At 44.8% G+C, this 13,269-nt stretch overlaps 1 protein-coding gene across 1 annotated transcript in view; it reads left to right on the top strand.

The window, feature by feature from the left end:
• LOC128301347 (uncharacterized) overlaps nt 1–13,269 on the top strand; it is a 75,163-nt gene that overhangs the window by 58,689 nt on the left and 3,205 nt on the right. Inside the window, exon 2 of the mRNA XM_053037779.1 lies at nt 9,150–10,274. Coding sequence (XP_052893739.1) covers nt 9,150–10,274 — 1,125 coding nt within the window. The remainder of the gene's footprint in view (nt 1–9,149; nt 10,275–13,269) is intronic.

Here is a 13,269-nt window from a genome sequence, read left to right as displayed (position 1 = left end):
CTCGGGAGGAAGGTCGTATGCAAGGTCAAAGCGTGAAAATGTCTAATGAAATTTCATCGCTCCACCCATCCCCATCGAAAAATGTGGAAAAGAAAACCCATTTATGAATCAATTCACGATTGTTCACGGTGACAAAAAAGAAGGCCTGTTTTCCATTCTGTGCGCGATCGCAACAAAGGAAAACATGTACGCGTGTTCTTTGTACGCTCACTGAACGTAGAATAGAATCGTTCCTCCAATCAATCACAGCTGATTCGCCACCAGGCAGCGGACGCAGAGCAGATAAACAAAACCGCATCACGTACGACACCAGGACACATGTACGCTCGATGGCAATGGGGATGCGGTTACACTTGTCTCGAACATGTCATACAGGGCCGCAGGGTGTTGACGCTTGGCACATCGCTTGTCTGGTCGTCGTCTGGTTAGTTGTGCTCTCACTGTACTGTTATGGAGTTATTTTGCCTTTTGTTAGCCAACCTTGTTTGTGGCCTTTAAGAAACGTGTCCTTTCTTTTGGACGAAAGACATCCAGATTAGATCTCAATTTTGCTAGAGTCGGATTTTTTAAAATTATAATTAATTCATTTGATTATCGAGGTGACAAATTTTTGTGAATAGAGGATGATTCTATTCCTATTTCAAACCTTCTTCCATCTCCAGAGCACAACATTCTCCACAATCAACAAAGAATTCTCCCGCAATTTTGAGTAGAAATCAATTCTAAAGCATTCCATAACACCTGCACTCTACCGATATCTTGTCGAAATCCTTCAAGAAGCCATAAAACGAGTTGCATCCCCTGGGAAGAAAAGACACCGACCTTAAGAAAGAGGGTAATCTGGTTCGCTTCTGGGCAGGTCGTAAACTAAATTTTCGGAAAGTGTTTTTTAATCTCCCAAATTGGAGAGTGTTAGAAATAAAACAATAAAATACGACAGAACGTTTGGGCCCAGTTTGGCGCCAGTGGAAATAAACATAAAAGGTATTGGCATGTGATAATATAATGCTACACGAAGAAAATATAGTCTATTGATGCGTTAATTGGTCTGTTTTAGAAATTGAATTTTAAGAATAACTTTGGTCACTTTTTACCATTTCTTCTAATTACCATTACAACGCAACACGTTAAGAAATTATATATTTTACAAACTATTCTACTTACTGATAAATGTTTTACTTTACTTATATTAATCTTTAAGGAAAAAAACTCCATCAAAGCACCATACTTTTGCCCATTTTCACCCATTTACTCCCAAGCAAAGTCAAATGGTAATGTCATTGCCAAAAAGGTTTAGGAAACTAACTTTAACCACCAACGCTGAGTGCTTTTTTCCACTCCGAATTCACACAGTAATGGCCACTGGCGTCCGTAACAAGTTTGGCGTGATTGAAGGTTTTTTCCTTTTTTTGGGGGCAAAAGAAAAGTTGTGACTACCACGGAAGCCATTCGCTACCTCAATGTCTGTCAGAAATCTCAACCCAAACCGAAGTTCTGGGTGCTGTTGGAAAGCATGAGCACAGCAGCAGCACAAAAAAAAGGCAGAAGGAAACCTCAAATAGTCACTCGACAACTACGATAACCTAATAAATGTCCGATAAACATCAAACCCCCGGCACGGCATAGAACGGGGATGTGGAAGTGAAGGAGCGGTGTGAAAAGTGCAGACGGAAGTGCAAACTACTCGACAGCATTCCGCTGATATGTCAAGCGCTCCGAGCCACCGAAATGGGCTCGTTACTCCCGATGGAAGTATCGCTGTCGCGAATCCTTTCATTATGTACCAAGCAAAAATAGGCAATACAGGGGAAAAAAAAAGCCACCGAACCTACCGGCAAGAAGTGAAGTGAATGACCAGAGGGATAAAGTCGTTTGTGATCGATCGGAAAACTTTTGCGCTCCAGCCTCATCATCCGGCCCCCGGACAGTGAGTTTCCGCTTTTCGAACCAAAAAAAAAAAACGAAGAAAAACTTCCGATACGAAATGGGTTTGCAAGGAAAATTTGACAACTGAATCGAGCCTTTTTCCAATTCAGCCATTGGTCCTCTGTGGCGAATGGTGGCGAATTTTCCCGGACTTTCCTCACTTCACACTCACCACGGCAAATGTCCATTTCACGTTACAGCAAAGGTCATGACGGAACGAGCGCAAGCAAAGTTTCACTTCCCAAACAATGCCGTCTCGTACGGGATGGAAAATGGGTGTGGAAAGCAAAATGATAAGACATTCGAGGCTCGAGGCTGTAAGGGGAGGAGTGAATAACAAAAAAAAGTCAAGACAAAGCAAATGATTTCGTTACGCCACCACCGTTGTTTCCATCGAGCGTTGTCATCAATGTTTTTTCGTTATGATCACGTTTGTGTCTGCCTTCACGATTGGGTTAACATTATCTTTAATTAAGACATTGGGTCGTATTTGTTCAACTTCCTTGCCTCCTTCCGAAGGACACGAATCAGGCGAAAAACAAATGTGTAAATAATATGCAATCTTTTCACCAAACAACACCTCTTTGTGGTGCTGCTGCTGCTGCTTGTGCCCAGAATAAAATTAAAAAATCGCATCGATGACGCTATCATGACGCATATTTTAGGCATATTTTACAGCAACGAACAAACTGTTGTCGATTTTGTAAATTATACGTTACGCAGGGAGCACTGTTACATACTGTTTCTCAAAAGGCGAGGATTCGATCGATAAATAATCACAGCTGCGATCATGGGTTGGTAGTGCATAAAACATGCCCCCAAGGTGATTAAATTCTCCCGCGGATCGATGAAGCACAATGAAGTCTTTCCCTTTCGCTTCCATTGAACCGTACGAAAACGGGTCATCGAATCGAACATCTCAGCAAGCCCGATGGAGTCACAACCGAATGATAGCCAACCAAACCAAATGCAAAATGTTTCATTATTTTCGGTTCCCGAAATTCTTGGGCCTTTTCCCCTTCCATTTTTCCGCAACATAAAATGTGACAGCCTTGGGCCTAGTGGAAGGAAATGATCAAACGGTTCGCGCTGAGAAGGAGCAAATTTTAATGCAAATACAAATTAAAAATAATAACACGTTGATAGGTGGTGGGCCGGTGGTGGAAGGTAAAAACAAAAATCGTACCGAACCCGGTTCGCTTCCGGAAAACGGGAAGCGTGTTAACATCACCGCCAGAAGGCAAGATTATCCCAAAACGTGCGTCCATTTTTCAAAATCGAACCCTGTTGCCTGTTTGAAGTGGCAGGATAATGATAGGACTGCTGGACCGAACGCCTTCCGGAATGGGAAGTGCATTTCCGACCGTGGGACTCTTTTATGGAGGTTAGGAAATTGACTGCGAGAGTATCTTTTGGCTCACCGAATGTGAGTTCTTTTCAAAACTTTTTGATCTTTTGACTTTGATGTAGAATGTACACAAATCTGGCTGATCCTAATAGCGACATTCTAAACACTTATTTACTTTATACTTGAATAATTTGTCATTAAAACATAAAAAACATACCAAATACAAATACAAAAACTCCTCCCGGCAAATAACTCACATCGATCCGTCCATTAAAGCATCCTCCAAGGGTCATTCCGGTGGCCCTGCCCAGCGGCATCCAAAAGAAAAACAAACACAGCGTAGCAATACGAAACGAAACGAGAGAAAAAGATCGCTAATCATTTTCCCTTCCCGTTTAGATAATGACCGACCACCGTCTGGATCGGTTCCTTGCCGCCTTGTAGGAGGTCTTCGCGTTGTCTATGCTGCAGCCGCAATTGGAAGATTCGCAAATGGCTTCATTTCAGGAGGTCGTCAGCCGAATCTTTGGGCTTCATTTTCGGCGGTTTGTAATTAGCGGCTCAATGGGAATTAACTCCGGCAGGACGGTTGTGGATCGTCTTATGATTGTATGGTGTTTTTTTTGCTTTCCGTTTAAGCCATCTGCAGTGGAAAAATGTTCCAATGTTGATTAACTCATTAGACGAATGTTTACGCTGACTGCTGAGTGGGGATTGTAATTTTGGAGTCATAAACTTTTTTGAATTCTTAGAAATTTGAAACTCTTCTACCGCAAAAACCGGTCACGACGCAATATCGATCAACGTTGTTGCAAAAATTTCGCTCCATTTTTTTAAATGAATCTTCCATCCAAAGGCTTTATTGCCATCAGACTTAATATATTATGGAATAATGTCCGACAAATGCCTCCAGGACGTTATTACATTTTGCTGCACAAAGAGAACAATTCTATCTTGAAGCATCATCGCGTTACCCGCCTGACGATTGAAAAGGGATTACAATAATTTTCCTCCAAACAAGCATAATAATTACACAATGCTCTATAATATTTAAATCAATATCTTATCTGCAAATTGCGTATTGTTTCACAAAATGCCCTCAAAACGTGTGGCGGAAATAGGGGAGAAAAAATAAATAAACCTTAGATGTGCAGATGATAGTGATTTATTTCCATAAGCAAATCACTTACGGCATCAAACGAGAGATGAGACTGAGCGAGGCGACTCAGAGCAAGAAAAAAAGCCCCAAATGTATGATTAAAAATGCGTAACAGGACGAGCTTTCTTCCCGACTTTAGTATCTTTCTTCGTTCATCATTATCTGCTCTCAAAACACATCCCTTTAAGGCTTTTTTACGAAAAGATGCAACGAAGAAACTAGCCTGTTCGTCTTGCTTTCTTGGCAAACGCACCTCAGCTGTAAGTCGCCTGGATCTTTTGGCAACGATGTTGTGGGACTGATCTGCGTATAAATTATGAACCGTTGCACAAACAAAACGGAAGCTTCTGCTTCACTCTTGTATTCGCTTTTTCCTCCTTTAAACACACACACACGTACAGCTCCAGCCCCAAAACGCGATTCTGTTTCGGTAGTTTAATGCACTGCAGTGGACGTTTATGGTGGCCATAGTGGCGGTGCATTTGCTCCAATTCCAGCAACCAACCGGCAGCAACAGTGGCCGGCTGCCGGCGTGTCCTCCTGCTTACGATTGCTCCCTGCATGGTGCATTGGTGTGTATGGCACGGCGAGTGCATTTTATCTCGCAACATATCTCGCCACTGCACCGACGCTCGCACCGAGCGATCATAAATCAAGGCGAGATTTATGACGCTTAGAAGTCGTTTAGTTTTCACTTGCTTTGACGCCTTCGGGAACGTTACTTTTCAGCTGCCGTTTTGCACCGTGGGACGCTCTGCCCTTACCTTTTTCCCGGCTGGCAAACGATTCATCGCCCCCACCCCGGGGTCACCCGGCTTTGGCTGTGGAAGCGCCAAAAGCAGAATAACTTGTGATGCATTTTTGCCCTTCAATTCTTCCAATTTGTTCCCACAAAACGCAACCGATCGTTTCCTTTCGTTGGGTTGCCTTTCATTTAGCGCTTTCCCCCGAGGTACTGCTTTTCGTTTTTGGATTTTTGAAAGTAAATACTAAAAAAGATTTTTGCTGCATCTTTTCTTCACATTCTCTTGCTCTTGCATTCTCTTTTTACCACGTGTAAGAACTGGAACTACCAGGGAAGGAAATGGATATTTTATTGCATTTTCACACACAAAACTTTTTGAAGCTTAATGTTACTTGCTCACTTGGCATATTGTTTATTAATTGCTATGGTTTTATAACTTTTATTTTCTATCAATTCCGGCCATCCTTCAGAGCCATCTTCAAATGGCACAAACAAACGATTAATATGCAGAAAATTAATTATTTCCACAAGCGCACGATTACGAAAGGTGCGTCGGCACCCCTTTTCGGCCACGCGTGCAAGCAATCACTCGAGCATGCATAAATTAGCGACAGCGCCCGAAAAATCGAACCCTACGAATGCGACAATATTTCAAACCAAATTTCATAATGTCTAAATTATAGCCCATGCGCGCTCGGCACAGCCATTTGAAAACAATCGTGCAACGCATTTGTGCGTCGGAAGCGTACAAACAAATTGAAACCCGATTTCTCCGTTTGAGGCGGGATCCACGCCAATCCAATCGAAACATATCGACACACCAACTTCGATTTATGTGTTCGTTCCGATCAAATGTGCATGTACCAAAAGCGCTCGGGACCGGAATGGATTTTCGTTTTATTTTAACACACCTGTGGCGGAGTCTTTTTTTCTCCGCTTTATTTAATCTATGCACAAAAACCACCCAATTCATCGGAACAAATAAATTACTAATTCCGAAACGCTCTTGAAACAGGGCTGGCCTACACGGCTTCTACGATGTGGCCCTTTTTCGGTGTTTCGAGCAACGAAACGAAACCGAAGGTCACACCGCACACAAACAAAGCCGGCGGTGTACGCGATTGCCGCTAGCAGATAGCATCATAAATAAGTCACTTTGATTAAACAGAAATTCTTTCCCAGATGGGCATAAAGATTGTACCTAGACACACACGACACGAGTTTGGCTCCAAGCCCGAAAACTCCCCATCTATAGACAATCACACCTTCCCTCTCGATTTTTGTGGCCACGCGAAGAAACAAAAATATGGACTCCACAATTCTAATTTTGTCCCCTTATTTAGACCGAACCCTTCCATGGACCGGCATGATGCACCATGTACAATATTAATAACTCACCTCCTTCTCCCCAAAAAAGACAGCAACGGAACGGGTTGAGCACAGGGACAAAGACTCGTCAAAATTATAGCCCTCTTTTCCCACCGCAAAATGCAAACATAGCGCCGAGATCAATCGAGGGGGCCATATCTTCCCGGGTTCGAAATAATGCTGGAAAAGGTGTGCCGTTTTTTCGGTGGACGCCATAAAACGCCCCACTCCTGCTGGAACGAAGGGAAGAGACGTAACATCCCGATCCACCCAACCCGGATGGGATGGGTGTATGCATATCATTTTGATCTTCTATTCCCATGCATCGTCATCACTGCTGGAATGGTGGGACGTGCGGTCTTCTTTGACCGCCCATGTATTGGGGGTTGTGAAATCATTTGATGTGGAACAAGTTCGTTGCTCATGCTATCGAATCGCACTGTTATTCTTTGGAAATTTGTTCTCAACTTTGTTCCGTACCAGAAAAAAAGATTCATCAACAACAAAGGTAGCGCAGTCTGAAACTGCATTTCGCTGCACATTCATTTAATTCTCCTAGAAATGAAAATGTTGTGTAATGCGAGACATCATGACTTGTTTCACATTCTTTGCCGACGACAAAACGTACCTCCATTAACGAAGGGCCAACTGACAGTAATTCAGCAGAATGAAACATTTATTTGTCGCAACTTAAAATATTACATCTCTACCGTATCGTCCCTACGCTATTCAATAAACTTCCCTTCTTTATTCCCTTCACACAGTTCACACTGTGTTCCAAACCCTGTCCGCTAATTCCAACCCATTCGCTCTCGAACTCCAAAGAAGATGTCACAATAACTTTGTTATGGTGCAATACCCTCTTCTTGTTAGTGGTTTTCGCAAACGATTTAATTCGCTTCAATTGGTTTGCTTCTTTTTTGTTGCCATTACTTATGATTGTGGCGCTTCTCACACTGACATTGAGTCATGTGACTCATACGGCAAATATTTAGTCACACATCAGCAATGTGTGTTTCAGTTCAAATTGCATCTTATTCGATTGTGTAAACTAAAAACACAGAAAACCCTTGATATCACTATCAGAAACCCTTGATATCAGAAAAGTGCATTAAACCACTTTTTATTTGATAAAAATAAATCATAAAGAATTGTACAAATCTATCAAAATTATGACCTTCCACAGAAGGATGGATAATAAGATTATTTCCATCATCCTTCTCATCATCATCAACATCATCATAAAATCCTTCGAAATGAAGCAATTCCAAATGGCATCTTCTTCCTCCTCCAGCCGAGCAACACCGCCACCACCGGGGGTCATATTTTCCGGTAGTGTCCAATAAAACCGTCGCTCGTTCGTTCGTATCCAATTTCACAGCACATTTGCAGCGCTGCACTGGACGGTGAGGCACAATTGATTAAAGCCCACTTGTCACTGGAAGGACGATTTGTTTTGCGATCCGATTCTTCGCCATCTCCCGCCCCCGTCGGCCGCCGTGCGGCATCTTACAGGTCCATGGAACAGGTCCATGTCGTACCGACAGCACAACAACACTTGACGCTTTGGGAGAAAGCATTCGAGCATAAATCACACCATGAAAGACATGTTCATGTGTCGGGTGCAGTTTGACAGTGCAACGTTTCTGTGGCTGGCCCTGACCCACCCAGGGAGCGGACGGTAGATGTTACATTACCCCTACTGGAACAACCCACCCAAGAGCGGGATGGACAATAGACAACAGACCATCGTCGTAAAAGGTGACCATTCATGATCACGACAAGCAATGCTGGTTCCATGCTGTCTCGCTTCATCCGCCATCGATGTAAATGACGCTCGAACGATGTTTCGGTTTCGGTTGCAATTCGAAATTTATCACATACTTTATTGCATCGCACAATGTCTGTTGGGGTCACTACTGTTTATCACGTGGCGCTCGGGAGCTCCGGAAAGGGCAAACGCAGCAAAGGGCATGAACCCGAAACAGAATTCGCAGAACACAGCCACCGTCTGCATGGAGCCATTTCTAATCCCTCAAAGTTGTCTCGTTTAGAATGTCGACTCGACTCGACTCGACCAGAGCAACAGTGACCTATTTTGAACATGTCACTGTAACATCATATTCACCATCTCGGGGAGTTAGGGAAAGCGCCGAGTTGATTAGTGGAAATCTTACGCGTCGTTTAAACCCATCAAGCGGTTTGATAAGTTAATACATAATTTGTCATTCCCGTGGGTCATGCACCCTTATAGCGCAGTGTACGGTCTTTGACCCTTTCGTTGCGAGCTTCGGCCCAATCCAAACATTTGCATTTCGAAATTTATGTGCCTGGGAGCTGGGAAAAGCAAAGGCGATTCAGCATTGCTAATCACGGGATTGCAATTTCCGGAGGTGACTTTCGGTGACTTAAATTATCTCAACCGCGCTGAGAAAACGGACCCCGGTGAATGTCACTGTGCCAAGTGCTTTGCAGTGTATCAGTGTGTTGTATAATGAGTAGTTTTCTCTCCATTTTTCTCCCTCCTCTTTTCTCTTCTTTTCTCTTATGTCAAGTCCTCCAATCTTATGAGATTTTCCATTGCTTTTGCTTCATTTTCATAGATATCGCACCTGCAGCCACACGATCAGCTGCCGCACCTGCCGAAACCGGTAGATCACTACCCACAGCAGCACGGCCACATCAACGAACCAGTGCTCGGTACGTACGACAGTGCGGCTTTGGGCACCAGCAATCGATACGGCCACAATCTGCTACGCTTTGATCCCGGTTCGAACCCTTCCTCGCAAACTGGATACTACGCGGACTATTATCACTCCTACCACCAGCCGTTACCGGTTCGGTCATACAGAGCACCCGGAGCGCAACACGCCCGATCGCTACATGACCCAACGACCAGGTCAGTGAGCGAGCAGCTGAACAACTACGACTACCGGAGCGAACGAAACCGGGTCGCTCTGTACGGTGGGTACCCCGAACCGGACCGTGTTCGTGGCCCCGTTGGTGGTATCCTCAAGAATAACATCACCACAAGCGGGAACTACCATCAGCCACCAGCCACCCAAAGATCACATCCACTAATTTACGACCTGAAGCAGTATGAGCAGTACAACAACGCTCGTGACCCTTACCGCAATTCACACGGTGTCAAAAACACCAACAGCACCGTTGATCAGAGCTACAACGTGAACTATAACTTAAACTTCACGAAAAATCAGTACAACATTCTCATCTCTCCACCGCTCCATCCGGATCTTGGGCCACGCGTTGCGGTCCCTCCGTACGAGGAGCATCCACCCGCATCGACAACCCGCACCACGAGCGATTCTTCGCGGCCAAAGCGCTACGATCACCGTGAACATCCGTACCCGAAGTCCAATCAGACGAAGCAGAACGGTACTACGGCCAACAACAGTAACAAGCAGTCCAGCAACAGGCAACAGCAGAAGCAAACCAAGGCCGGTGAACCGGGTGTGATACTTTCGGAGAAGCAGTTATTGGCCCAGCAGGAGGAACTGGCCGGCAAGATGCAGCGGGAAGAAATCATCATCGAGCACAGTCAGCTGATGGGAGGCGATGGAACCGGTCCCGGTGCTATCATACATCCCGGGGCTGGACATCCCGGTCAGTTGCCGTACGATCAGCGGCGAGGTGATCCCACTTCCGGCGTTGGGTCGAAGGGACTAGGAGCATTCAGTGTACTAACACAGGGACATCATTTTACGCAGGTAAGTGAACTTCTGAACCTTCGATTCTTCGCATACCAAAAGGCACGGTAATTTCCCATTCGCTATCGCGGACTGACCCAATGACAGACATACGATTATGGACGATAAACTAAGGCTCTTTAGCAATGTGCGGTAATGAGTAAATAACACGCCAATGTCCACCTGTGAGTACCTCGCGTCAATGAGATAACCTACCTGAAATACCATTTCCAATATGTTCGATCCTCTATCGAATCTCCTCGGCACCTAGGGCTTGAGACACTATTCGAAGGACTAAACCCCCAATCGGAGCTAAAGTGGCATGTCTACGGAAACGTGTTTCCAGTTGCCAATCATCATAAAAGTGTCACTTCCTTCTAGAGTTAGTGCTACTCTTTTCTGAGTTCTGCCAACCTACCCGCTGTGAAGTTCCGCGTAATTGAATGCAAAGCACGCATTGACCACAACCAAGAAGTTCGATGACTAGCGGACAGGGTAGTTCACAAATCAGCACACCGTACCAGTTGGCTTGGGCCATAAATTGAACCGCAAACAGAAATCGATTGGAGATCTGTTTTCACTCCCATGCTACCCCCTTCGGACAGTGTAGGGGACATTCGAAAAAGGGGACATTCATAGATAATGTTGAATTAGCAAACCAAAGTCGAACGTTTTGCAAAGATAAAAATACATTTTTTCTTTTGTTTTTGTGTGGAGCGACATAAAGAAAAAAAAACCTGTTTCACGCCACCTTATACATTCCGATGTGTTACCACCCGCAGCTATTTGGGTTCCATGGACACCCCCGAATAAAAGTTTCCAATTTCTTGTACAACTTGAACGTCTGACAGGATTAGGGTGCGCACCAACACGCGATAAAATCAAAGCAGAAGATGGTAGCAGATAAGTCGAAGCCGGGAGGTATCTAAATCTAACTACCGAACTCTGTGGCACGGATTCCTGCACCACCGATGGGTGCCATCGATAATTTATTGCACCTAGCCAGTGTTGATGAAGAAGAAGGGTCGTTAGGTGTCACCTCAGTGGTACGGAATGACCCTAACCTCAACTAATTTCTCCGCCAAAGCCCGATCGTGATCGTAAAAACAGAAAATGCTTCGCTAAAACCCAAAGCTTGCGAACAACCAACCAAAACCACCTGGAAGCTGGGGTTGGGAACTCGAACACCGGCATTTGGTTTTCAGCACAGCCCAAAAGAACGTTCGCTGGCGTTGACCGTGGTCTATAAAATTCCAAAACGTATAATTTATGCAATCTCACCCGTATCTCGACCCGTCGTCTATGGCGGCAGGTGTTGGCCACCATAACCAGTGGCCGTTAGGACCACTGGTGGAGTTGTTTCATCGCCTTTCTTCGGTGTCTATACTGCAGTGTCTAGATTCAATTTCGTCGACTTCTAGTAGTAATGTTGCACCGGTTTACAGTGGTGGATTGAGATGTGGTGTTTAATTTATGCCGAAGCCAACGTACGCGGATTGAGGAGGGGACCCAGTGTAGGACGAACCAGGCATCAGGCAGAGCATGTACACGATAAAGGCGCCTCCGGTTAGAGGGCAGTAAAATTTACCACCCTTAAACCACTAAGCGCTGGTTATGAAAAGCTAATTAATATTTAATGGAGGTTCCATATCGAGCCTCACGAGTGTGTGTGAGTGTGTTTCTGTGATTCCGCGACCAACGACACCCCAGACAACTTTGTCAGTTGGTTCGTTCGCACGGTATCTATGACGGCTGACAGCTTACGCTTCGGTTATGTCGCGCGGTTTTAAGCCGGTCTACGGCTCACTCGAACGCAATGGGTTGGTACGTGCACCAACGCGTCTAGGAGAGTGGAAGTGACGCCGAGTGCATTGCTTGCTAATTCTTGCATTGCCAGATTGGAACCAGCGGCGATCGTCGGCTTTTGATGGTTGGCGCGGAATGTTCCCAGCCGTACGGAGAGAAGGACGAAGCATGTCAAGCATTCCTTGGGAGACGGTTCCGGTCAAGAGGCCGGCCTTCGATGGAATGATTCTTAGAATCTCGTAAATCTAGCACTCACACCCGACCGGTAAGCTGCTGACGACGAGGAAACCATAGCTATTTTTTTTTTTGCTCTTCCCAACAGTTTTGTTGGGATAAAAATATAAATTAAGTTATTATTAGCCAAGCTTCTACAATATAGTTTTATGAAGATGTTAAAGACACCAGACGGACAAGTGAGTTGATACCATCGGAAGCTGAAACTAGTTAAAGCCTTCGTTAAGCTTCACCCAAAAACCGGTCAGTGATGCCACCGTAAAAACCATAAAGGACAATGGAAGCTATTGGACACTTGCAAAATGACACTAAAACCACACCAAATGACCATCTTAAGACTGCGTGTTGTACCCTGCAGTTCCATAAACTTACGCGATTCTTAAGCATCGCATTCGCTTCAATGCAATTTAAATAAAGAGTCAGTTTCACCAAAAACTACCAGTCAAAGGAAGACCTAACGTTATTTCTTCCGCGTACAATAGTAACCGAGCGGCTTAGCCTTACAAACCAGTTGCCCACGCTCACTGTCTACGCCATGGCCATGGGTTTTTATCCAACCTGTGATAAAATTAACCGAGACATGTTGATGGCGATTCAACATGTCCACCAGCACTGCATCGCAGCATAGATCAATGTCGTCTTTGGTTTTATCGGCGAAAACGTCTGATCAAACGCTACGATCAAACCTCAATCGGGCCCCGACCGGTTTGCGGGTGTTGAAAAGTGCATGTTGTTTCACACCCAGCACACGGTGAAATCTGTTTTCCAATTAAAAGTAAATTGTGTACTTTTCATAATTGACCGTAATTTACATTCGTTGCATTGGCATGCACTGCCTCTTTGCATGCTCTTGCTGCGTCGGCCCACGTGCACATCCAGATGTGATCGATGATCGATGATCGTGCAGCATAGAATGGGTTTGCTCAGAAACAGGCTTGGAAACAGGTTTTGGAGTTTAATTTTTTGCTATTAAATA

This window comes from Anopheles moucheti, chromosome 3 (assembly GCF_943734755.1).
Source record: "Anopheles moucheti chromosome 3, idAnoMoucSN_F20_07, whole genome shotgun sequence".
In the NCBI taxonomy this organism is placed as follows: Eukaryota; Metazoa; Arthropoda; class Insecta; order Diptera; family Culicidae; genus Anopheles; species Anopheles moucheti.
Note: the sequence above shows the minus strand (reverse complement) of the source record. Positions and strands in the feature narration are given on the sequence as shown.